At 40.7% G+C, this 27,102-nt stretch overlaps 3 protein-coding genes across 14 annotated transcripts; all 3 read left to right on the forward strand.

Annotated features, from left to right (window-relative positions):
- The first annotated feature begins 6,724 nt into the window (after nucleotides 1-6,724).
- Nucleotides 6,725-12,402, forward strand: pycr3 (pyrroline-5-carboxylate reductase 3). 4 transcript variants are annotated; one of them, XM_034147007.1, is made up of 7 exons: nucleotides 6,725-6,861; nucleotides 8,968-9,061; nucleotides 9,147-9,211; nucleotides 9,936-10,115; nucleotides 10,203-10,415; nucleotides 11,709-11,801; nucleotides 11,936-12,402. In XM_034147007.1, exons 2-7 carry the CDS (start codon nucleotides 8,974-8,976, stop codon nucleotides 12,116-12,118), a joined length of 822 nt encoding a protein of 273 aa, XP_034002898.1. In that variant the 5' UTR covers nucleotides 6,725-6,861; nucleotides 8,968-8,973; the 3' UTR covers nucleotides 12,119-12,402. The 4 variants fall into 4 exon arrangements, with proteins under 4 accessions (XP_034002898.1, XP_034002896.1, XP_034002897.1 ...); XM_034147005.1 differs by lacking the exon at nucleotides 6,725-6,861 and adding an exon at nucleotides 6,872-7,667; XM_034147006.1 differs by lacking the exon at nucleotides 6,725-6,861 and adding an exon at nucleotides 6,876-7,328.
- A 2,800-nt stretch (nucleotides 12,403-15,202) lies between these two features.
- LOC117495630 (elongation factor 1-delta-like) lies at nucleotides 15,203-25,193 on the forward strand. 8 transcript variants are annotated; one of them, XM_034147010.1, is made up of 9 exons: nucleotides 15,203-15,328; nucleotides 20,536-20,755; nucleotides 21,077-21,148; nucleotides 21,985-22,041; nucleotides 22,387-22,468; nucleotides 23,375-23,487; nucleotides 23,600-23,818; nucleotides 23,946-24,140; nucleotides 25,064-25,193. In XM_034147010.1, exons 2-9 carry the CDS (start codon nucleotides 20,540-20,542, stop codon nucleotides 25,100-25,102), a joined length of 993 nt encoding a protein of 330 aa, XP_034002901.1. In that variant the 5' UTR covers nucleotides 15,203-15,328; nucleotides 20,536-20,539; the 3' UTR covers nucleotides 25,103-25,193. The 8 variants fall into 8 exon arrangements, with proteins under 8 accessions (XP_034002901.1, XP_034002903.1, XP_034002905.1 ...); XM_034147012.1 differs by having other exon boundaries at nucleotides 20,536-20,740; XM_034147014.1 differs by having other exon boundaries at nucleotides 20,536-20,680.
- Nucleotides 15,339-20,133, forward strand: LOC117495628. Of its 2 annotated transcripts, XM_034147004.1 has the most exons (3): nucleotides 15,339-16,971; nucleotides 17,051-17,164; nucleotides 18,434-20,133. In XM_034147004.1, exon 3 carries the CDS (start codon nucleotides 18,434-18,436, stop codon nucleotides 19,781-19,783), a length of 1,350 nt encoding a protein of 449 aa, XP_034002895.1. In that variant the 5' UTR covers nucleotides 15,339-16,971; nucleotides 17,051-17,164; the 3' UTR covers nucleotides 19,784-20,133. The 2 variants fall into 2 exon arrangements, with proteins under 2 accessions (XP_034002895.1, XP_034002894.1); XM_034147003.1 differs by having other exon boundaries at nucleotides 15,339-17,164.
- Nucleotides 25,194-27,102: the final 1,909 nt, after the last annotated feature.

Raw genomic sequence — 27,102 nt, forward strand, 5'->3', positions numbered from 1 at the left:
GTCCAGCCCCCGTCCGCGCTATAGGAGGAGGACACAGCCAATGGAATAACTCGCATTTTGGGGGGACGGACATTGGGTATGTTAGATGTGAGTCACGGCTGAAATGGAATAGTAACGGTGCGGAATCATGTGTTGGAAATGTTTAGCTGAGGATGCTGTAGACTCCGCCCACCTGGTGCAGCAGCATGGAGGTAGAAAACAAACTCACCAATAGTTCACTGGGAGGTGGTTAGTTTCGTGGATACTGCGGGAGCCGTTCTCATTTCATCAAATCCCCCTCCTCGACTCCTCGACTCCTCGGTCCTCCGGTAGTGACCCGGAAATGAATTTTAGCGCGCCATGTTGAAGGACATCTCATTTCTCTAAATGCACATCGAGGACCGAGCATCGAGCGTCGAGGAGGCTCTCTGGAGGAGCTATAACCGAGGATACACTGATGGGTCCTCCACGGTCCTCCACGGCTCCTTCGTGGATGCATTTCCGGGAACAGAGATGTTTCAAAGAGTCGTGACCTTTATATATACAGTCAGTGGCGGCCGGTCCATAGGGGCGCTAGGGGCGCCGCCCCACCTCTTCCCATATTGAAAAAAAAAAAAAAAAAAAAAATAATAATTAAAATTAAAATTAAAAAAAATATATATGTTTAAAAAAATATATATGTTTTTATTTTTATTTTTAATGAACAAGGTAAATATTATATAATTGGTATCAGTAAAATGTATAATCTACAATAAAATCTCGTTTAAAATTGTGTTACGATGTCTAAAGTTACTGATAAGTCACATGTTTCCTGCCTGGCCTTGCCCATGCACCTTCTCTCGTCTGGGCGCTAAGAGAGGAGCCTTCAACCAGTGCAGCAGCAGCCACCAGCAGCTGACTGTTGCTATCTGTAACGTGTAAACTATGCCGCGAAAATATAATTTCAGCCAATCAGCGTCGTCAAAGATGACGGTCACCGGGCGCCAATGTCAGCGCCCAGTGCAGTCTGTGAGTAGTTTGGACAGTGACTCGTATCCGGTTGACGCAGTAGTTGATGAGGATGGCTTCGTGTGCAGGTGGAGTCTCCGGACCTCGGTCCCCGCCTAATTCTGTTCAAGAGCTAATCTCCAATCCTTTCGAAAGGAGAAGTTTGACAGATAAATTGTTGCTTAAAGACCTTGCACCGGACCAACCCGATTTGAATATATCGCAGCAATCTCGTGAAAAAGACAACATTTATACACGAGGCTTCACAAGTAGCTGGTACACAAGAAAGGCTTGGCTAGCTGGATGCAAACAGGTAAATGCTGTCTTTTGTTTCCCATGCTTGGATATCACTTTATATGTAGAGAGGAGGTTTCCCATGGTTGTTAGAAGTTTATTAATAAGTGGGCATTTATCACAGAAGTGATTGTTCTGTCTCCACGTTTGTTGCATTGTCTGTGATGTATTTTCCAACGGTTATAGCTCCTGTTCTGTCCCAGCAACACTACACGGTTTGCAGCTCCACCACATTTTTGGTTTATCTTCGGTGTCGCTTAAAATCTGCTTCCCATCGGACTAAAACCTCCACGTAATCTGAAGACAGATACTTGAAGTTATTTAAACCTTTTGCAAACTTTATGTTCTTTCTTGCTCTAGCCTTGCCAGTTACATTGTACATAACACATATATTATCATTATGCTAACTGGTTGTTCGTGTTAGACGATGTAGCTTTTTCATTTCTGAGTTATTGCTATATGTAAATAAGCCTGTTTGTAAATAATCCTCAGAGAAACAAAGAAAAAACACAATTTATGACATTTTGTGCTGTGGTTATTTTTTTTAAATTGCATTTATTCACAGTTCAGTTTGAAATGCTGTAGTGACTTGTATTGAACCACTTAAATATTTATAATTAATGCTACTGAAAAGATGCTATTAATTTTATATCTCACATGCAGTTCACTGTAAAGCTACTTGGTGAAGGTGTTGGTTCATAAAACATGAACAGTTTTAAGAAAGAAAAAAACAGACCAGTTCTGAGAACACAAATTCCTGGTAAAGTAGTAGATGTTCAGGTTGATAAATAATATTTTCCACACTGAAGATTATGGAGGTATTGATCAGTCTTCTCATATTTTTAAGCCTCGATTTCTCCTTTCCCCCCCCCCTCTAACATCACCAGAAGTCATCATTTAAGGGGTCATTTCTCGAAAAAGATTTCCGGGGGGAAACCCCCCGGACCCCCCGGGTAGGTCACTTACGGTACGTCAAGAGCCCCACCAAAAAAAAAGACCACCGGCCGCCACTGTATACAGTCTATGGTCGTGACGCACGGCCGGACTTATCTCAGCCAATGACAGCTCTGCATGCATCCCCTGGATATTATTTTATTAAAGGGCCCATGTCATGGCCATTTCCACTGATCATAATTACATTGTTGAGGTATACTAAAATAGATTTATACTGTGCAATTTTCCAAACTCACATTGGTTTCGCATACAGCATCTCTGTCAAGCATGTGTATTCAGCAGTATTCACTTTCTCCACTAAACGACTCGTTGGAGCTCTTGCCCCCCCCTCCCTGTGAGCCTAGTGTGCTCCGATTGGTCAGCTCGGCCACTCGTTCTGATTAGTCAACCACCAGAGAGGCTGCGCCCATGTCTAACAGTGCTTTTCCCGGCTGCTCTCAGCGTAACATCAGTCTTATCATGGCGTCGGCACAGCCGTATATTTTATATACATATATATTTTTAACTGTTGTTATAGAAGAGTGTGACGGCCCCAGGGCCTTTGTCTTACGATGGGGTGGAGCTGAAGAGGCTAATCAGCACGATCACGGACACCTCTGGACACTACGGCCCCAGTCTCTCTCCAAAGCGGCTGCAGGAAGACTAACTCTGCGATCCTCTCAACCACCTATCTGCATTTACCACAATAAATGTGCCGTGGTTTTGTAAACTCGTGTATGTCTCCTTGTCTTTGTGGCCTACGAGCCGCTCATAACAAAGAGTAAGTTATTTTTACCCGTTATAAACTACTACTGTTTGATGAGAAATCAAATCATGGTTTGCTATATATGAATTCAGGGAAGAAAGGATAGGCCTACTAAGTATTTCCATTAAACTTTATTTTTAGAAATGTACAAAATGAACATAAATATACATATATACATGGTATATCATCCATTCCTCCTCCTTGCATCTTGCCTGCGCACAGTCGGTGCGGTGCTTTTTAGCACGACGCCTCAGTAGTAGTAGAAGTGCCTTTTAGCACGTCATGGATTGTCCGCCAGGATCTGGCTGGACGAAATCAAATGCAAATCACAAAATATTAGAGAAACTTAGTTGTTTTAGATTTGTTAGTAGTAGTTGTGTAATGAACAGCTTGCCTGCTAATATGCTAACCTAGCTTTGTTTACCTTGGTAGCTAACACGATATGAACGTTAGCTTGGAGGAAAGGCAACTATAATGCAGTGTAATAAAACTACTATGAACAAAAGCTAGTGGTTCATATTAGGCTAGCAATAACGTGTTTATAATTGCAATCGTATACGGGTATTCTGCTACCATACAATGTAACTTGCATGAATACATTGTTTTGCGCTAGCATACAGCTAGCCTCGTTAGCTACATGCAGTATATGTACGGTCACAATGTACGGTAAATCACAGTACAGTATACTGTATGAGTATTCCGTGTGTGTGAATGCAGACATTCTCCTGCTATGAGATACATGTATGCAAGGCCATCTGCTGATATTAGAGTTGATATATGGAAACTCTAGCAACTTAGTTAGCACAGTTAGCACTGTGTCAATGGCTTAGCAGTCCAACACAGTTTACACATTTAAACAGTCTTGTTTGATAAATACACAAATAACAATGCAAACTTACAGGTTGTATACCCAGATCTTCCCCTGCTCCAAACGGTCCAAACAAGCTGTGCATATCCGGCCTCAAACTGGGCAATGTTTTGGAAGCTTTCGTCTGTGAAATGCCGGTTCTTCGAACCTCTGGAGGAGGAACACGCCGCTGCTGGTGTGGCCATAGCTCTTCGGGATTGGTCCATTTCGTTCCGGGTACCGCATGACATCAGGCGGTACCCGGAACTAAATGGAAGACTCAAATGGGCAGTGACGTATCTCCAACGAGGCGTTTTGGGGAGGTATTTTCTGTGTTAGAGTTTTACTCGCTACAGGGTGTACTTTGAGGGTTTTGACTCTGCACACCGTTTACATGCATAAAAACCTTCATAACACACAAGGGGACGGGTAATAACCGGAAAAGCATGACATGGGAGCTTTAACTGCTTTCATCGCGACGCAATGTTTACAGTGAGAACAGCTGTGAGGTCCGTGCAGAAAGCAGCAGTGTGTATAATATATATCACTCAGTATAACAGGCCTACTCTCTTTATTTGCTTTAGTTTAGTAGATATCTACAAACAAAGAGTCGATATTTTTCTAAAACCATTTAGTGCTTCACATAATAAAATACACAACGGCTGTAGCCTGATTATATGCTTTAGGAGCTGTAGGTGCGTGTGTGGTGTATGTGTGTGTGGTACAGCAGGGTTGCCAACTCTCACGCATCTGGCGTGTGACACACGCTTTCACTCTCAATCTCACGCTCTCACGCTGCCCAAACTATTCTCACGCCAAAAACAAGAATACGAAGACTAGAAACGGTTTTGAAAACTTTTGTCACGTAGTGATCGTCTTCTCATTAGAACATCTTTGATAATGTCTTCTGGCCAATCAGAATCACGATAACGGCGTGGTGTTGTTGCAGGAAGTCCCGACGGAGAATACTTTTGCGGTAGTACATCTCATATCATCGATACAACATTACGTGTTGATAGAAATCAACACGTAATGAAATAAGACCCCACGGTTTGATCATTGATAGGTGTGTGGGCTGTCTTTCATTTTGACACACAGAACAATGGGGGCTATCCACCCTTATCCACAATGTAAAGTAATTCACACAGCCTCTTCCCTCTTCTCTCTGTGAGGAGCAGCAGGTTCAGCTTTCAGAACAAAGTAACACAAAACTAAAATGGCATTCATTTTTTTAAATATGTAGTAATAGATTTATTTATTTTTCTTCTCAAGAGAGTACCAGAATGTGTATTTGATGTTAGTATTTAAAAAAATCTCCTGGGGGAGAATCCCCCCAGACCCCCCTGCAGGGGTTGGGTTTTCAGCATGTCTACTCTTTCACCTGTGGGGAAATTGCAGGATTGGCTCCAGGTCGCCCTTTTTATTTACTACAAGACAAATGTGCCTTTTTATTTCATACAGTTCAATTTGGATTGAGAGAGACAGGGAAATAATCTAAACCTCACGCGTGGCGTTTCACTGTCGGGGGGAGCGTGTATGTAATTACATTGCAAATACTGACTTGAGCCCCACCACTGTATGGGTTAGCCCTACCATAGATTACCCAACAAAAATACTCTGGAGCCGCAACTGCAACTGCAGATCTAAGATCCAGTAGAAATGATAAAAAAGTAAAAGTCTGCTGCTTATTGTTCTACTAGGCCAAAATAGAGTCAAAGAGTATATGAGAGTGAGAGTGTGTTAATTAATATATTTGGCAGTTTGGAGTAAGTCTGTAGATTTGTTTGTGTGTGTGTGTTTCATGTATAGGCCTCTCACGATAATTAATTTTGTTGGATACATTTTCCCGGAAATTATTGCAATAAACGATAATATTGTCGGCACCGTTGTATGACCATTTTAGACCACTGACATAATGATAATATATAATAATAATTCAAGTACATCCTTTCAAACTGCTAGTCACATCCTCATGTAAATGGCAATTTATCGAGGTCAGAAAAGTTATCGAGTTCATTTTTATTTATCGTACGATAAGTCAATTAATTGCTTATCGCGACAGGCACACAATAAAATAGTGGAAACAAACATGTTTGACTTTCATTAGTGAATGAAACTGTGTGCCCTTTATAGTCTGTGTCCATTATTGTGTATTTGTATATATTGTATATATATCCTATATATATGCTAAGGTCTCGCTGCTGACACGATAGCAGTCATTTCGTGCGCATATGTGTAATTAAACCGAATTAAACCCATGATATCAAAATCTCACTCCAGCCAGGTACCCAAAGTTGGCAACCCTGGGTACAGTGTATGGGTAGATGCAGCGGACAGACAGGTCTCAGTTGGTTTGGTGTCCTCTGCTTACTTTTAATACTTGTAAATAAAACTTTTGGCCCGTAAATTTATTTTCCTCATTGTAGCGACCAGAGAGGGGAGAGGGGGGGGGGATATATCCAGTCTCTGATAGTGTTACGTTATTATGAGAGTGCCCTGTTTGATTCTGAAATTGTATATATTTTTATATATATATATATATATATGTATATATATGTATATATTTTTATATATATATATATATATGTGTGTGTGTGTGTGTGTGTGTGTGTGTGTGTGTGTGCGTGTGTGTGTGTGTGTGTCCGTGTGTCCGTGTCCCCGCATCTGTAGCCTGTTATTGTCTCATTATACCGCACTGTCAATGAATTAAAAGTAAATATATAAGTCGTCATGAACACATCTGTCCATCAGACAGAGGGCTGCTGTGCCTCCTGTCATCATTAATGGACGTCTCTTTAAAATGACCGCTCAGAGGAGAGGAGTTCTCATTTCTCTAACCGCCTGCTGCTTCCCCTCCTCTCTCCTCGGTTCCCCTCCTCGGCTCCTCCGCTCGCATCTCCTGTGGGCGGGACTAAATCTCGAGGATAGGAGTCGAGGAGGGGAATTTGATGAAATGAGAACGGCCCCGGGTGTTACCGACCTGACAGACAGTTTGAATAAACTACAGTTTGGGTTTCACTAAACGTTGGACGTCAACAAATCTGAAACATATCAGGTGAATAAATATCCTTCCACCAACGTCAGCCGGTGTTATTTACAGCATCGCCTGACAACGTGTTATGTCACTCCGTGTTATTTTATGGTTGTCCAGTCAACAAGTAACACGTGCATTGTATTGCTAATAGGTGCTGGATTATTTTGTCGCTTTCCTTAGCAAGCAGGATTTTTTACATTTTGGCACGCATTTTTGCGACCGGCAGTCTTTATTCAGCTAAAATGTAAGCTAGCTACAGTACCACTCTTCCCTTGCCACACCATAAATGACACTAGCACCACATTAGCAACCTAGCCGTGTGGATAATCTACCTTTGGGCTAACTAGCCGTAAAGCTAGTGTGGCTACATTGTCATAACAATGGACGACCCCGGTATAAAGAAGCAGAATTGGGACGTGAAGGAGACCGAGTTATTTCTGGAAATACTGAAGGACTTGGACATGAAAAAATGCTTAGACGGGAGGAAAGTAAGGAATAATAAACTGTTTAAGGTGGCACACAGGAGGATGACAGCGGCTGGTTATCACAGAACTGTGGACCAATTAAAGTTTCGCTGGAAACTTCTCAAAAGTGCGTATTATAAGTGCAAGAGGGAACCGAACCTCCCGGCACCGACCAAAATACAAGGTTGGTGGCGGTATGAAAAGACTATGATAGCTATCATGGAGTCCAGACACCCCTTGTTAGGAGCTGGTGTCAACTCTGTCAGGAATGATGAAGTGACAGAAGACTCGGATGGAGAAGCATCGATGCTGCACTGGCCGCAGCCCTGCCCGGACAATACCGCCCAGAACCTGGGTTTAATTGTAGGGGTGATGCCGTGGATGCGATGTAGTCTTGTCTTCAGATCGTAACCATTTCTGCCATGTGATGCATGCATTCATTACCCAACCGCTTGTGAACATGTCTCATACTCTTATAACTCAGTGTGATTCCACAGTTTTGATTTGTATCTTTATTTAAACAAGCAGTCTCATTGAGCTCAGATCTCATATTCACAAGACAACATGTGCACAAGAAACATCTTGAGTGTGAGCATAAGGCAATTCATTAAAATCTACTTTCGTCAAAATCACAATACTCTTGAATAACACAGTTTTTACAAAACATGTAAGATGTATTGCAGGACTGTTGATTTAAACTGAATGTGACATAATAAACTGGCAACTTGGTGTAGTATGGTACACAATATACGTTTTTCTGACCTATCAATTGGTCTGTAGTACTACTTTCCCAGCTATTGTTTCATTGTTTATTTTCTAGTTAGGGTGAATAATGCCCATTGCAATCTCTCAAATTAACAACCAATTGTACCAGTTTGAATCAGGGATTTTAGCATTAGAAATTATCTGCAAATGTATTAAGTATCAACATTTTCTGTCGGTAGACAAATATCAATACCATGATGCCTTCTATTTGTTTACCGTATAAGCTTCTTTCAAATATTAAGACATGTGATTTACAGATAGACTTACTGCTTACTTTCTCTGCTGCAGCTGCCAGCTCTGTGTTAGCCCTTTAAACTCTAATCTGAGTAAGCGATGCAGTTGCAGGACAAAAATACCCAGGACAGAGCAACTACACTGAAAGTGAAGACATTTGATGACTGTCACTCAGGAGTTTACAAGTTATCTTTCCGTCATTTAACCTGACGTTACTTGTGACGATGTGAACACAGTCAATAATTGCATTGCCTATCTCTATGGTAAATCACACTAATGGTGTCTGGCATCTAACTGTAATAACGATAACCCCCAACTTCTATTCGAAATTTGGTGCACATTTCCCTCATACGAAATAACAAGGTCATGATCAAATAATTTACTTGTCCATGCGTGTATATGCTTGAAAAAATACCTTGAACAATAACATAATTTAAATGAGTTGCCTCCATTATTTTCCATAAATGAATCAATTGAATTACTAATCGTTGCAGCTTTAACTGTCTTGCACACATGGGGTCTAGCATAATCTTGATGTATATTTGTGATAATGTCTGACACCATTGTCATCATTGGAAATGTGTTATAAGTTGTTTCGTGATTCACTTCCTCAGTTCTTTGGTCAATTGTTTAACTCTTTGATGTTTCCAATTGTTTTCTCTAGATCAAAATGGACCCCGAGATGGACTCGCAGCTGAAGATCGGTTTTATTGGTGCAGGGAACATGGCATTCGGCATTGCAAAGGGCATCTTGTCTGGTAAGATATGATAAAGTTGTTGAAACTGCACAGAGGTTTTAAACAAAAAAAGGTGTTAACTGTCCCTTTTTTGTTCCCATTAAAGGAAATGCTCTTCCTGCAAACATCAAAGTTAGCGCACCATCCTCAAGAAACCTGGGACGCTTTCAGGTACGTTTTACTTTACTTCTCTATCAGTTCTCAGTAGGATGGGATGGATTGCAGGACAGTGAGCATGATGGTAACTGTTTGTAAGATCAGTTACAGTGATTTGTTCTGTTGTTGATGAGTCGGGTAGGTGTCACTTTTTTTGAATGTGTGCACATAGTTAAACAATTACAGGGTACAAATAAGTAACTGTCCTTAAATTTGAAACTTGTGTGCTTACAGAATATTAAGATATGAATTACATTTTTACATAAACAGTGGTTATGTTGACCCTGCTGTTTATTAACATAAACAAATAAAATGTTAAGTTACCATTATAAAAAGTCTGCAAATCATTTTTCTTGATTTTTTTTTTTTTGGTGTTTATAAAATGTGAGAAAACGGTGAAAAAGGCCTACCATAAAACTGACTAGGGAAGCTGTTGTATACACTTTTTTTGTCGAAAATGATATATAATCTGATATCAAAATTGTTTTCAGTTGCCTTTATTTTTTTATTACATTTACATTTATTTCAACTAAAGAATATGTGTATGAATTATCATTCAGTTTGAACCCAAATTAAGAATGTAACGTGCCAATGATTTAACTAAACATATGCCTCTCTCATCGTTATCTTTTCTGTGTGCTGTGTTTTATTTATACCTCTAACACAATGTGAACTGTTCATTCTTGTCACAGAGTGATTTTGTGTTTGTGTCAGTAACCTCCTTTCCTCTGTCTTTCAGGAGCTCGGTGTTGCCGTCACTCATTCCAACGAAGAGGTGGTCTCTGGGTCAGATCTGGTCTTTGTTGCGGTCAAACCTCACCTGGTAGCACCTGTTCTCACTGAGATCTCAGAACACGTCACAGAGCGACACATTATTGTGTCTGTGGCAGCGGGGGTAACACTGGCAACATTAGAAGAGGTGAGAGCATAATGTGAAATGGTTTTTCAAATTAAAATTGTGTTGATCTAAAGATGACTAACATTTTTTTTCTCTTCCGATCTCAAGCTCTTGCCAGAGAATTCAGTCGCCATCAGGCTGATGCCAAATCTCCCATGTTTGGTTCAGGAGGGAGCTCTCCTGTTTGCCAGGGGATCCCATGCAAAACAGGAAGACGGAGCTCTGCTGCGCTCTTTGCTGCACCGCTGTGGTTTGGTGGAGGAGGGACCGGAGGCCTGGATCGACATCCACACTGGACTGAGCGGGAGCGGAGTTGCTTTTGTGAGTGGACCAGGATTTTATGCTTTGTTTAAAGTCCTTATAATTGCTGGCCTACTCTTGTAGTAGAAAAAGAAGATAAGGAACCTTTGTTGATCCCCCTAGGGGGAAATTCAGTTTTCCACTCTGGTTTATGCACACACAGTAAAAATACACATAGGTATATAGGTGCACACAAGCACGGATGCCTTGCTCAGGAGAACCTCTGCAGTGCCCAGGAGGTGAACTGGCACCTCTCCAGCTAGCAGTCCACACTCCGTTTTTGGTCCGATCAGACCATTTTATTACTAAAGTTAAAATAGACAGAAAGTATAGAAACCTGTAATTCACAACATGTTCCTTAAAATTGCCAGGTACTGATAATTGCCAGGTAGGGTTCACACATACAAGGAATTTGCTGTGGTGTATAATGGCAAATACAAACACACAGTAAGAGGGATTCAGTTGTAAACAAAGTAGCAAACATAGAGTTCTAAAATATATAAATATACACAAGAAGGAATAATAATAATAATAGATTACATTTTTATAGCGCCTTTCAAGGGACCCAAGGCCGCTTTTACATGCTGTGAACAAACAAAATAATAAAGTAAAAATGAAATAAATAGCAGTGGGAGTGGAAGTACAATAAGATTAGGAATATTTACTCTGAAAATGAATTTATCAGGTTTCATCTTTTAGAGACTCGAAAGTTCCCCCCGTTAAATAATCACAATAAATCTTGGTGCGGCTTTTATTGCCACTATTGTAAAAAGGTAATTATTATTGATAAAAATAAGTCTGCATCACATTACTACAGAATATTTATGGACGTTTTTAAATGCCCTCTTAAGCATGTGAATCCAAGAATTGAGTTGACATAAAGTTGTGCAGACTTTATATTCATCTCAGTGTTTTACTGGGACTCGTGCAGAATACAAAGTGATTTTCTGATTTACTGATTTACATGAGCACACATTGAAAGCTCTGCATTGCATCCTCAGTTAAAATACATATCCAGTCAGTTTAAGTAACATAAAGTACAAAATATAATTATTTACACTTTACCCCTGTATTAATAGGACTTATAAAGATGGTCCCTGTAATGAATAACCTATTGGAAGTATGTTTCAAGTCTGAGAATTGAAAAAGAAAATCAAACAAAGGTCATTAATGCAAACATTGAATGTAACACTATTGTGATATGTGACAATTAATTACTTTGCAGTAATACAAATTCATACACATTTTATTTTATTTTGATGCACTTATTTTGTGCACCTTTTGATGCTGATGCATGTGACCCCCTCTCTGCAGGTGTATCTGTTTACTGAAGCGCTGGCAGAAGGAGCTGTAAAAATGGGAATGCCAAGTGCTCTGGCCCACAGCATCGCATCTCAAACTGTTCTGGTCAGTTCTATTGCGTGTGTGCTTCCGTTTCTCTGTAGCAACATAAACACTTTTCTAAGAAATACTGTGTTTGTTCGACAGCAAAATATTTGAACCCACCATAATTATTTTGGTCTTTATTCCATCTGATGCAGGGTGCTGGGAAATTGCTACGTGAGTCCGGGAAGCATCCGGCTCAGCTCCGCTCTGAGGTCTGCACTCCGGGTGGAACAACCATCTACGGGCTTCACACCCTGGAGCAGGGCGGTCTGAGGGCGGCGACCATGAGCGCCGTGGAATCTGCCACTGAGAGAGCCAGGGAGCTCGGCCGAAAGTGAGCAGAAAGATCCAGGAAATAACGGCTGCTCTTTGCCTTTCTACTACTGCTCCATTGACTTAATTCAAGCCTTGCAACAAACTGACTTTTTGGCTCAACTTCACCATGGAACACAAAGACAAAGCAGGACTTGTCATCTTTTCTTTGTTCATTTCTTTCCCTTTCTCATCAATTAGTGAGAATGCAGATTGCAACCAACTGACAGATTCTCCACTCACCCCTCCCTTTCAGAGAAACTACAGTGGCCTTCAGGTAACATAAAAAATGTGATGGCCCTTAAGAATGCCTGAGTGTTTTTGTCGTTTCTTGGCTTTGTAAAAATGGTGGTCCTGTGTATGAATGAAGACGCCATCCTAACTTAAAGGTCCCATGTCATGGCCATTTCTACTGATCATAATTCCATTGTTGAGGTCTACTAGAATAGATTTACATAGTTTAATTTTCCAAAATCACATTGGTTTCTCATACAGCATCTCTGTATAGTAGGTGTATTCACTCTCTGTCCTACACGCCTTGTTGGAGCTCCTGCCCTCCCCTCCCTATGAGCCCACTGTGTTCTGATGTGTGTTTATGTGTTACAACGGCGTTTGTTAGCAACCAGAAAAGGACACCAGTAATGACAAACAGATGAGAATGCTGCGTGGGGTCTGGGTGCCGTGTTGGCGGGACGTTGCGGGGCTCGTTGCTCTGCTCTTTGAGACTCGAGGAGCCGACAGTGTGAGCTGGCTTACTGGTGTCGTTTCCTGGTTGCTGCGTGGGGTCTACGAGACAGTGAGACACCGCGAAACTCAGCCTGAACTCAGCCTGAGCACACACACAAACTTTTTTGGTTTTGGTAACGCGTCACTCTCACTCCTTATAGAGTGGCGAAGTCACGCCCATCTACTTCCGCCCCATGGGACCTTATTTCGGAAAAATAATGTATTGAAGTCAATGGAGAGAGAAAACTTATCTTTCGATCCCGTTTGAATTGTGCCATGAATTACACATATGATGTTTGTCAATCTTAAAAAATAATTTCCATGTAAAAAAAGTCACAGTTTGTCGTAAAACTGTTGAAATATAAGACTATGAAAAATACGTAACTAGAAAGACTACAAATCTCAGAGTCGCGTAAGTGATGTCACAATTGTTTTCCTCCACTGAGATAAGAGATAGCTAAGATCAGCGCCATATAGATATAATCTATCTATATGGCGCTGGCTAAGATAAGATAACTTTAACAAGATGCCTGTGTGCTTAGTACCAGGTTGTTATTATACCAGCAATGGGTCTTGCTCGTTCTTTCGCTTCCCGTCTGATGAAAGGACCAGGAGTGTCTGGATCAAGCTAGCTAGTAGCTAGCACGTTAGTTAGCATTACAGCCTTGTCATTTTTATTAGCCTTAACATGAAGTAACATTAAGTAACCCACAATGTTAAACAGTAAGAGTAGTAGTCATATTTCGTGAACCCTTTGAAGAGTACTGTCACCGGTGTGATCATTCTATAATACACAATTTAAGCCCGGGGGAGAAATGCTAACGCTAACGCTAGCGATCTTCTCTACTTCATGCTATCTGCACAAATGGTTGACATTAAACATTAAAACGACCAGGCAGTTCAGAGAGAATCAAAGGAAGGCAGGCAGGCAGCTTTGCATGACATTCTTCAGGACGTGTTTCATTGTGGTGATAGTGAGGGTAGTCAATCGTTTTGTTGACAAGACAGTAGTGACGGCCATCTTGGTGACGTGTGTTGTTGACCAGAGATGTAGTTCATTGAGCGTTTCACACAAACAAATATGTTACTTCACAGTTTTACGACACATTTTTTTTTTTTTGACTTGCAAAATTATCTTTTAAATTGACAAACATCATATGTGTAATTCGTCGCACAATTCAAACGGGATCGAAAGATAATCTTTCTCTCTCCATTGACTTCAATACATAATTTTTCCGAAATAAGGTCCCATGGAGGTCCACCGGAAGGGGAGGGACTTCGCCACTCTATTTGTTAACGTTTTGGTGTGTATATAACTTTCCCTCGATTCCATTGGCTCTAGCGGTTATAAAGAGATTTCATTCATCAAAATCGAGCAAGGAGGGCCAGAGATAGGTCAAATCCACCCAAATGACCCCAGAAGTGGGGGTTTTTGGCTAAATCTCTCTAAAAAGGTCAAATTTCACTTGTTTTGCATCAATTTTGATACAGGGTACTTATTATATGTTGTACTTTGGATTCCTAAAGTTTTTAGTCTACTAACCCATCATCCAAGGGTAGTTTTCACTATAAGTAAAAAAGAATTTTTGGACGGACAATCAATCTGAATTTTCTTTAAAATAAAAAACATCTATATTGATTCTGACTTTTCTACATCCAACTCACAGGTTTATCATTACTTTGAGAATAAAGATTATTAATTTAACCCTTTTAGAAGGGAAGATATGGTAATTTGTTCTGGGAATGTCATTTTCGAGCCTGAGACCTGAAAAACAGGCTCAGGGCTTAAGAGGTTAAAGAGTAAGAGTAAGAGTGCTATATAAAATACTGAAAAGCAGGAAATCTACATTTCATTCATTTTAACATACTTACTACTAACTTACTATTTTTCTGCAGCCCTAGTGTATACAAAAAAAAACCCAAAGCCCTAACTTAACCATCTGCAACATTAAAATAATGAACACACTATTGCATTACTAATCATAATCTAATATATTAAAACACTTGTGTACTTTTATTTAAATCAGATTTTAAATGGATGACTTTTACTACTAAAAGTCTGAGTACTTCTTGCTCACTGTCTGGTCCTACTTGCCATTGCAAAACAAGGTTGTGGGATTTCGTTTTATACAATAACATATAACGTCATAAAGAGTTCGGGATTGTTGTAATAGGACAAAGGTTGAACATTGGGGTATTAGTTATTTAAACCAAATACACATTGTTCTGTCTCAGTTATGTAAATGACTCCACTCTAATAATATTATACTAATCTGATCGCATGTCAACAAATTTGAGATTTGAAAATGGGGCCATGAGGAAATTATTAATGATTCATAACTCCCCCTCCCCCATGCTTTTAGATCACACAATCACCGGTGCTCCTTGTCCTTCCTTCCTCCCTCCCTCCCTCCTCTTTCCCGTTGTCACTCACACTCACCGACTGCCGGAGAAACACGCGTTTAATCCACCGGCCTGCCTTCACACCGACAAGACAAAAATACACAGCAGTAAGTACGTTAACGCTGACTGACAGCTGGGGGTTTCAGTCTGGGGAATAATATCTGAAATCATTTGAGAGACATTTTGGGCAATGAATGGAGATTCAGCAGGGGCTCGGCGTGGGTACACACCTAGCAGCCTAGGCTACTAGGCTAGCTAGCGGCTAGCTGAACTAGCAGCTTGCTAGTGCTCAACATCCGCGGTGCTAACGCAGTGGCTGTCACACCGGCTGGACACCGGCTTCAGAGGCTGTTGTACATTTACATTTACTCTTAGTAAACCTTCTCATACGAAAACAATATTTAAGTGTCGAATTGTAACGCGTAGTAATTGTGTCGCATTTAATATTAACCACCCACTGACGGCGTTTCATCGCAGCTAGGACCTACTAACAGATGAAAGATGGCTAATGTTGAGGTTAGCAAGGCGCACCTTCTGAAGACAGCTCCTGCTTTTCGTAAATGGTTTAATATGTTGCTAGACAGGTTTTCATTCATGACATTAACAGTCACACCTTTCTGACCTTAGGTGAAAGTGTTGCGTTGTTTTAGGATGTAATGTCATTTTAGAAAGGACCTGTTATCTCAATAGAAAAAGAGCACGTTTTCAGATATAAAGCAGTTATTTTGAGTTGTAGGGCGTGGTGATGGCGTAGTCCTGTTAGTAAGCTGTGGGTTTTATCTTTAATCTTTAGAATAAAATATTATTAGTAAGTATATCAGTCCTACTATAGTTAAGCATTTGCAAATCACTGTACCTCACCCTTACTGGGGTGCTTAAATGCATCAGACACTTGGCTGAGGTTATTTGAGGTGACTTCCTCAAAAGGGGATATTCACTCATAAGCAAATTGAAAGGGTAAAGCTGGCAATTTGTATTTGTTATCATTAAACTCCATGTAAAGACCACATAAAACACTGATTTGACTCTTGTTGTACATTAACATGACACATCAATATCAATATGCCACATTGATGCACCCAGGGTCATTTTTTCATAATAATTAACATGAGCATTGCAGTTTATTTTAAGACAATCGTACCCTCATACACCTTACCGCTGCCAGAAATACTCACTAGTGATGCTTAAAATAGCCCTGTTTGAGTGGCATTTGTAAAAAAAACCTGCAGTGCCTAGTCTTATTCACCCTTTGTTGTTTTAATGTTATATGGTAGTATAAATGCTGAGTGTCAAGGGCGGAGTAGAGAAGTCAACATATAGAATTTCTCCTGTTAGTTCTTTAAATAAAAGATTGTCCCAGTGTCCATAGTGCGACATATAAAGGGGTGCAGCCTAGCAACCCAGCATATTAATGCATTTGTAGTTGCAGTGGTCTGTGTACAAGATTGACATTTGTTTAATTGAAATATCACCACTAATGTGCTTGATTACATTTTCGATAGTGCTGCTTTAATAGAACATTTCATTTTTGATGAAATTGAGAAAATAAACGGTCCCTGGTGCCTTTCAAATGGAAAACTTTGGGATGTATCCAAGTAATTGCTCGATTTTCTTTCTTATCAACTAAAGCAGATAAATAGTGCAAGTATTTTCCATTTGAGTAGAGAGTTTCATGTCAACTTGTTTATTAAGAAAACTCACATTTTAACACAAGCTTCTTTCCCCTCATCTTGCATTCAGAATTTGACAAGTGAGTACTCCTGATAATATTGTTGACATTTTCCCATTCGAGTTGTGGTACGTCCATAGTTTTGTCTTTGTTTTGCAAGGTCGTGATTGTTACATTTCTTTTGAATGGCTTGCGATTTAACTGGATGAAAAGAACGTGTTGAGCATTTGACTTTGAGTAATAGTTTAAGCTCAACACATTTTTACCAAGGAAGGTGAGTTAAGAGCTTGAATAAGATTTTTTGTAAGCATTAAGCAGGAAATGCTTTCCCAAATGGTGCCCAAATCCATTTCAGTATGCCACTATTCATCGTAATATTACTAACCTCCACATGTTGAAACATTAAGGGAAAGCATTTCCTGTATTGCAACAGAATAATGTAACTTCATAAAAACAGCATGGCTTGTGCAATGTTTGATTTATAAAAAAAAAATGTATCAGAAAGAAAACCCAAAGCTGTTGACTGAATAAGTTTGCTTGCATGGACATCTTTTTAATTGATCATTAATGTCAGTGTTTAAACCTGTTTATATTTTGCTCTACACTTGTTACACACTTTTTTGTTGTCGAATGCTTTCATGTTGCTGTGTCATGATTGGTCAAGTCTTGTTCCAAGAACAATATACAATAGTTGTGATAAAATTGCTCTAAATTAAGTGTTGGTTAAACATGTTACATTATTTTGTTCAAGAATGTTTAAAAGCCATTTATAATTGTATACTATAATAATACTGCAGCTATTTATGTTTTGAGTAATCAAAGGACTAGGGTCTCTTGGGTGTCAGATCAATATAAAGTTGCATGATTGTGGTTACTATACATAGAAATTCACCTAATCAAAAAACAGGTAAATTGCCTTTTGTGGGATGAGCATAGTTAATATGAGCTCTAGTTTTGTAATGGCAGTGGCCACTCAGACATTTCCCCGTCTGGCTAAATAAATTGTTTTTTGGGGGGGGGGGGGTGGGTTTGGTTAAGTATTGTGTTGCAGGAGAAACTGCAACTCAGACTTGATTTTTTGTATTTTAAGGACTCAGTTGGACAATCTCAATCTGGCATTCAGACTTAAAAGCATTCGGACCTAAAAAAGCACGGGCCCCAGTGTTAATTGCCCTTTACTTATATTCTTGAGTTTAAACCATGTAAACTCAGCTGAACGCTCTCCAAGCTTTGGTACGACTTAGTCAGCATCTCCTGTGCATGAGTTTTGACAATACTAACAATTCACCAACAAGTAACTCCATTCACTAAACCTTTTTAGTTAATCTGCATGGATTTCTTCTCAATGTCCTGCATGCTTCCTGTGTTTCTCTGGGTCTGATTTCTAGACTCTGTTTCAAACGTACAGCTCTTTGACTGTTGCATTTGGACGACTGAGTCTAAAAGATCAATCCCTTTGTGTCTCTAAACCTTCCTGCGTCTATCTTACTAACCCAAAAGCCTGTACCTGTTATTCTCTTTTTTCCGCTGCCACGGATCAAAGATGTCTAAGAAGAATCCCTCGTGCTCTGCACTTGATCAGTCAGAGATAGATAAGAAAGCCAGCCACTGTCAGGTGGACCGGTCCGCACCTGCAGCCTCGCCGTGTATGAACAAGGCTGAATCAGGTCAAAGAAACGGAGATAGGGCATCATCGTCCCCAGAGAGCGGCAGCCTAAACGGAGATGGAAAGCGCAGTGGGAAAAGCCGTCGCCGCAAGAAGCGTTCATCCAATCCTGAGAGTCAGCCTGAGGGGACGGTTGACAGTAAGACCAAAAAAGAAGAGAAGCCAGACAAACGGACAAGCCAGCCAGCATCTGACCCCCGCGCTGGGCTGATGGGCCTGCAGTCGGAGTGTGCTAATGTGTGGTTTGAGCGGAGCATGTACGAGCAAGCCGAGAGCCTCTACCAGTGCTGGTTGGCGAGCTCCTCCAACGGGGCCACCAAGTCAAAGCGTTCCTCCCCAGCCCCCGGCAAACACTCAAACTCTCAGTCGTCTGTGGCTCTATCTTCCTTAGGACCGGTGTGCCAGCATGGCGACCAGGCAGAAAGCCAATATGCTGAAGAATCAGTGCAGCGACCAATTCCAAACTCTCTGGTCCTCACATCCCCACCTAACCCCTCCATCACCCCTCAAACACCGGATGAAGGATATCAGTCTCTAGCCCCGACACCTGCAACCCCGGTCATCCAGCAAGCAGCCGTCACCCCAACCAATCGTCAGTCGATCAACGGACTGCCTCGCATTCCAGTGGAGCTGCTCAGAGACGTGTGGCTGGAGAAACCTCTGTACGACCGCGCAGAAGCAACTTTCTACCAGAACCTGTATGGCAACAACTCCTCCAAACGCTCCACCTGCGCCTCCACTTCCAGAAGTAGCGACCACCCTCAAAGCCTTGTAGAAGAGGAGGAGGAGGAGGAAGAAGCTGAGGAAGAGGCAGTGGAGGAAAAACGTGTGGTCCCGCAGGGGAAAGCGGAAATCTTCCACGCTTTGCTTCCTATTCAGGAGGAAGAGGAGCCAGCTGAGGTCCAAGAGAAGATTGAAGCATCGGGGACCGGGGTCTGCTGCTTCCTTCACCCAGACAGCGAGCGGGTGTGGTTGGACAAGTGGCGGTATGATGCTGCAGAGAGCCGTTTCCATGGCTACACTGGGAGTGATGCTGTGGTGGTGAAGAAGGGTCGGCGGACAGAAGCAGCATCAGCGGCCTCCACCGCCCCACTGAGGGACAAGTATGACCAACCCGGGAGAATGGAGTCGCTCCAGATGTTTCCGTTTTACCTTTCATTGTTTTTTATTTTATATAATCATGAGTTTTACTCTTTTCTTTTTGGAATGTGTGCCCATTTTCTTTAATTTTTTTAATTTGTGTTGGTTCATGCCTTTTTTTTATTCCTTGTTGTCTGTTTGAGATTTGACTGTGTGACTGATGTTCGTATGAACCATTGTTGCCAACTTGACTTCATTTAAAGTTGATTTTTGTGGTGATGTAGTTAAAAGAATACATACAATAAGCCATTTTAAAGAGGCCATGTTATGCTTTTTGGGGCTCTCCCTTTGCTGTAGTGTTTTATATAGTTCTTCGTGTGCATGCAAAGGCTCTGCAAATAATAAAATCCCAAATTTGACTTCAGATGAAGGCCTGAAATGCATTGATTGTAGTCCTTTGTTTAGTGACATCACTACATAACACTTGTGCTTCTATTGGCTAGCGCTCCAACGCATTGTACGTGATAGGCTAAGGTGCGGGACATCTCTAAGTGTTTGACCAATCACAACAGAGCCAGCCAGCTTACCAATCAGAGCAAACTGGGCTCTGGTTTCAGACAGAGGGTGAAAAGAGGTGCTGCAGTATGAGAACAAAATAGCTTTTTGAACATTAAATCATGGAGACATGTCACAGCAGAGACACACAATACAAATAAGAAACCTGAAAAAGAGCATAATAGGGCCCCTTTAATATACAATGTTTGTTTCCCTGCTAAGAAATCATTGTGATCATAAATAACCTATTGGTTATTTCTAATAATTATAAAATAAATGTCTTTGACCTTCTCTGTTATCTTCATTCATCCCTCTCGTGTCCCTCTCTACTCTCTCTTCTGTAGCACCATGAGTTCCGTGGACTTTCTGGCCCAGGAGAAGATCTGGTTTGACAAACCTCGCTATGACGATGCAGAGAGACGCTTCTACGAGCGCACAGACGGCTCCTCACAAACCGCAGAGGTGCCCGCAGAGGTACGCTCAACAGAGGTACGCTCAACAGAGGTACGCTCAACAGAGGTACGCTCAACAGAGGTACGCTCAACAGTGGTACGCTCAACAGAGGTATGCAAGTCTCGTCACTCTGAGTTTATATCCTGATTTTAGACCATTTGACTTCAAGACGATATTATTTGTGTTCATTTTTTGTGAAAATCTTACACCAGTGACATTACATGACACGTAGTAACAAGAAAATTTATGTTGAATTTGACAGTTTTTTTTTTTTTACAAAGTCTGACTTGCTATTTCAATTTCAAATATGCACAAGGTTATAGAATTAAGTAGTCAAATGTGCTAAATTGAAATGATTGAACTGCTGAGCATTGCACCTTTTAATATTTAGTACTTGGAAGTTGTTGACTTTTTTTTCTTTTTCCTTTTAAGGATGTCGGATCCAACACCATTCTGCAGGACATCGCTAGGGCCCGGGAGAACATCCAGAAATCTCTAGCAGGAGTAAGTACACATTCTGTGCGGTGTTCTGCCTCTTATCACACATTATCACCCTTTACTCAGGGACCTCATGTACTATTGACTGAGCAAACAACGTCCCATATGTCCTGTCACATGGCTTTAGAATGTCCAGGGAAAAGACACATGGGTCGAAACTGAATTTCATGAATAGTGATAACTACAGTGATAAATAATAAGTTATTCTGCACAATCTTGCAGCGGCAAAAGTTGCAGGACGTTGTCGCATCTTTTCTCCTAAGGGTTCCCCTCCTTTACTTATTTTTGTTTTTCTTTGTAAAGGACACATTTGGGAATTATACAATACCAATAAACTCATCTTTGGTCACATTTGAATCTTGTCAAGCCAAACTTTTATTTTAAGGACCTAGACTTTTCAATGCTTTGTTGATGGTTTAAATCAGGCTTTTGTATATTGAACATATCTTTTGAACAACTTGTTTGATAGGTTTGAGCTTCTTTCATTAATATTTAATTGTTGCTGAAATGTTAGTGGAATAATTTTCCCAGCTGCAATATCTAATAAAAGTAAACGCTTGGTGGTCAGCTGATGCCAGACAAACGTTACTCTACAGAAATGGGGGTGGATGTTATCTTTTAATAATCTTTTATCTTGTCCTGGTCTTTTTTCATGATCTTCATTAAGTATTCAGCATCCAATCTTCAACATCTAGTTGTGATTTGTGCCTTAATCTTCCTTAACCTCCCAGCTCTCTTTGTTGCTCGTTTGCTTCCGGTTTGAAACTCTCTGACACGATCTTTCCACATGCTTCCCTCAGTTTCCTCCCTTTTTTCATGCTTTAATTCCCTGCCTCCCCCAGCTGAAGACCACACTGTGTAACAGAGGGCAACCTCCCCTGAGCCAACAGTCCCAGCTTGTAAGTGCCTCCAAGCCGCATGTGTCTCAGGAATCTTCTGCCAATCAGTGGGCCTTGCTCGAGTTAGAGTTTGTTAGACCTTAAGTCGGCTTTTAGATATTATATTTGTGTGTGGAGTGCTGCAGACCCCTGTCCAAATAGCTGCCTGTCACTCATATTTCTGTCACGCTCTTTCTATGCATTTCCTGCCGAGATGGACACTTTCTGTGTGTGTGTTCACATATGGGGTCTGCCTGATTGATTATGGTGTGATTTAAAGGAATAATATTCTGGTTTAGTTATTAAATGTTTCTCTGTCTCCAAACTATGTCCATTATTTCCTGTCTTTGTGTCTTGGTTCTGCAGAGCGTCAGCGGTGCAGGTGATACAGGAGAGATCATCTGTCGCATCAAGGGCCTGGAGCTGGAGAACCATAGCTTACACCAAGGTGGGTTTAACCTTGATTAAATATGAATCCATTTTGTTTTCTTAAGAGAAAAATATATTAGGGATTTTTTAACATTTTAATATAATGACATACTTTATGAAATTATTCTATGACCCCTTTATGACATTTATGACATAGTATTTTTATAATTTTATTTTAACATATTACTATTGTTTTCTTATGAACTGCAAGACTTTGATCACTCCTATGGTATTACTTTTTTTCTACATATGTTATGACTTTTTCTTTGCCATACTATACTATGACTTGTGGCATATTTTGCCGCCAAGCTCTTAGACTGGGACAAAAACAGGAAACACAGCAGTCTACAGCACATTTTTAAAACACAAAATAATAAAATGGGGGTCTGCCCTCTGATTGGCTGCCTTTCTGCCTCCTGCATGTGGCACACCAAGCCCAGGTGGGTCCAATGTCGCTAATTGCAGCCAGCCCTTAGACAGAATATCACCCTAATACTACACTATTAAATACAAAACTAACATAAAATAACACACTATATTAGTATGTCACAAAATATTTCTCTGTTATCCAATGAAGAGGCTTGTTTGGAATACATTGTTTATGATTTTCTCTTTTTATTCCTGTCCCTTTTTTACACACAACACTGCCAAGGTGTTTTTTGAGTCAATAGACTGACACTTGACTTATTCCACTGTCAGCAGCTAAATACCTCTAACTGTGCAATACAGCATTCATATATTTGATTAATGTATTGTTTTATAATAGTTTCTGAGTATTTATTGTTGCTATATATTTTACAATGTTTCTACTTTAACTTTGTGTGTGTATATATATTTTTGTATTTCTTTCTCAAATTGAGCAACTCTCGTGAAACAAAATTTCCCCCTGAAATAAAGTATTCTGATTGTATTCCTGTTTCTCTAGTGGTGGACGACTTGAGGGCTGCACTTTCCAAACTGGAGTGTCGGGTAGCAGTTCTTGAGAAGTCTCCTGCAGCAGGGACCCCTGCCGCTGCTACCTCAGTACCATACACAAACGTGAGTTCTTACAGATTGTTCTCATCAAAGGAGTCATCTTGTGCTCTAGTTTTATCCAACCTCCGGTCGATTACTCCTTGTGTAAGCGTGTCATTATTTTCACTCTGCTCAGGGCACCACCGTCCAGCAGCAGAAAAGCGCCCCAGTTAAAGTCGAGGAGGAAGAGGAGGAGGAGGATGATGATGATGACGACATGGACCTGTTTGGTAGTGATGAGGACGATGAAGAGGCAGAGAAACTCAAAGAGGAGAGGTTGAAAGCGTACGCAGCGAAGAAATCCCAGAAGCCCGTCCTCATCGCCAAGTCTTCCATCTTATTGGACGTCAAACCTGTAAGTCTGCTTCAGACCAGGTTCCCCAAAAATCCTAAAAAACGATATCACATACAGGGAGTTAGAAACACTTAGAACTCTTTTATAAATACTAATAGGTGATTATCCCTTTCTGTTTTTATTTTAGTGGGATGATGAAACTGACATGGTGAAGCTGGAGGAGTGCGTGCGCTCGGTGCAGGCTGAAGGCCTGTTATGGGGCTCGTCCAAACTGGTTGCCGTGGGTTACGGTATCAAAAAGCTCCAGATTGCATGTGTGGTTGAGGACGACAAGGTGGGAACAGACCTGCTGGAGGAAGAAATCACCAAGTTCGAAGACTATGTAAGTACAGCATGCCGTGACTTCTCAGCTTGATATTTAAAATCAGAAATGCAAAATGTGAACATCCTTTTAAATCCAATTTCCTGACAGGTAAACTAATCTCAGCTCAACACATTTTCACCACATGATGGCAGCAGTTTGCAGACTCACTGATTATTATCGACACCTAGTTAAAACTAATGTAGGAAAAAATCCTGCCTTGATGGAGGTTATGATTTCCAGTTATTTTTTAGAGGTTAACACCATTTGTGGAACATGGCTACGTTTCCTAGTTAGAAGCTGTCATTTGTGACACTTTAAAATTGTGTTACACTTGATAATCATCAATGGATTTTGACACAATACTTAAAAATATATATATATATATATATTTTTTGAAAAGCTTCCATGTCAGTGACTCAAATCCGTACCAGATATTATTACTACACTGAACAACTAGGACACACAAAATATGTTATTGGAATTGAGTCCACCTTCTAGTACAAATTATGAATATTTTTTTTTAAGGGAATACATGAAAACGTTTATATATTTTCTACCAGATGTTAAAGTTCTTAGCATTGTTTTCAGTCTTACTTGTGTTTTTCTCCGCTTAAACGCAAGCTCAAAATATTTAGTTATATTCGTATTATGCAGATTATATAGTCCTCTCTCCTTGCCTCCTCCCCTTCATGTCAATACAGAGTTAAAATTGAAAACCACATATTTATTTGAATGCCCCCATTTTATTTTTAAATGCCATTTTTTTTAATGTCCCTGCTCCACAATTGACGTACAATTGTACAACAACAGCACATTGCTAGTTTTCTGGGATCAGCATGAAGCATCATCAGAAGCTGAGAGGATTAGATTTACTTCAGTGTCTTGACAAAACACGCCATCTTCTGTAAACTAATCTAAGTTTCTCCTTTTCTCTATTTCAGATCCAGAGTGTCGACATAGCAGCTTTCAACAAGATCTGATTCCAGTGTGTCCCTTTCTGTCTTTCGTCACGCCTTGTTTCTCTGATGTGTCAACGGTTAATAATAATAAAAACAAACTCTTGCACTTAAACTATTGTTCTTGTTCTTGATTAAAAAAAAAATTGTATTTCATTAAATGTTACTCAGATTGTAGACAGTCCTACTCGGCCTAATATTAAGTCTCCTAGTAAATCCTCCTTAATTGATCTCATTTTAACTAATGTTAAATTCTAAATACTCATCTGTGGGAGTATTTGCAAATGATGTGAGTGCCCACTGTGTTGTAGCCACAATTAGGGACACAAAGGTCCAAAAGGGTAAACCTCGCATTATTATAAAGAGAGACACAAAACATTTTGTGGAGCAGGGTTTTGTACATGATCTGTTTGGTTTTGATTGGGGAAAAGTCGATCTGTGTGCTGATGTAGAAACCGCATGGTCTTATTTTTATCTTGGTTTTATGGAAATTATAGATAGACATGCACCCCTACGTACATTTAGAGTGAAGGGACGAGACAATCCTTGGTTTTCTGCTGAATTGTCTAGTCTCCTACATGAGAGAAACAAGGCCTGGGCAAAGGCTAGGAAATCAGGCTCAGAGGTAGAATGGCTGCGTTTTAGGCAGCTAAGAAATAGCTTTACATCTCAAATCAAAAGTGCTCTAAGTATTATCTGTCAGTTACCACAAAAAACCTGAATAATCCTAGAACATTTTGGAAAGCCATTAAATCTATATCCACCGGTGAAATCTGTAATGAGCTACCTCCTTGCCTTACCACAGCATCTGGCTCTATATTGGACAGGGCCACTATGTTAAATTGTTTTAATGAGCGTTTTGTGTCCTGTGGCTCTCTGTTTGATTCTGTTTCTAACTGCTTCTGTGAACACCACAGTCGGTGACTGAACAATGTGGTCTGGAAAACCCCTTCAGTTTTTCTCCTTTTACTGTTGATGTTGTTCATGAAACCTTAACCAAGTTGGATCCTAAGAAACCGGCTGGTCCAGACAACGTAGAACCTTTCTTCTTAAAGATAGCTGCAGATTTTATTGCACCACCTCTTACTTCTCTTTTTAACCTCTCCCTCAGCACTAAGAAAATTCCAAAAGTATGGAAGTCAGCTTATGTCCTGCCTTTACTAAAAGGAGGGGAGGCCACTTTATTAAATAATTATAGGCCCATCTCTAAATTATCAGTTCTGGCTAAGGTTCTTGAACGCCTAGTGAGTGAGCAGGTAAAAGTGTTTATGTAAAAATGACATCCTATGTAAACATCAGTCAGGCTTCAGAAAGCAACATAGCACCATCACTGCCACAATGAAAGTGGTGAATGATATTGCGGGTATCTTAGACAATAAGCAGAGTTGTGCACCTCTGTTAATTGATCTTTCCAAAGCGTTCAATACCGTCGATCATCATATCCTGAAGCAGCGGCTGGCCAGTATTGGTATATCCAGCCATGCAGTGGGGTGGTTTGTGAACTACCTCTCTGAAAGGTCCCAATAGCCGTGTTCATACCGGAGTACTTTTCACCGTACTTTTCGCGTTTAGTTCCGTTAGTACCCCTTATGTCGCATTCACACCAAAAAGAGCACTTAATCTCGGGAACTTTTACCCCCATTTTTAGTGCCTGCTGAGAGATGGTACTTTCCTGGGGGAAAAAAGTGCCCCAGTTCTGATTGGCTGGGCGAATTGCAAACCACGCCCCGTACAACTCTGAAATGTTTTGTAGAGCCGCCATTTTATTATCCTCGCATTAGCATTATTAGCATTAGCATTCGCCCAGCGCACAAACGCAGAGAGACTAACTTATGGCAACACAAAATAAAACATGGGAGCGGTGGAGATGAGGAGGTGTCGGCGTTCTGGCGATTTACTCGGAAGGCTGCAGTAGAAGCTGCTGGGAGTCCCAGCAGCTTCTACTGAAGCCAGTCCCCAACTCCGGGGACTTCCGGCCGGGGACTTCGGGTGGCAGTATACGCTGTGAAGTTGTTTGCGGCCTG

This window comes from Trematomus bernacchii, unplaced genomic scaffold (assembly GCF_902827165.1).
Source record: "Trematomus bernacchii unplaced genomic scaffold, fTreBer1.1, whole genome shotgun sequence".
NCBI lineage: Eukaryota > Metazoa > Chordata > Actinopteri > Perciformes > Nototheniidae > Trematomus > Trematomus bernacchii.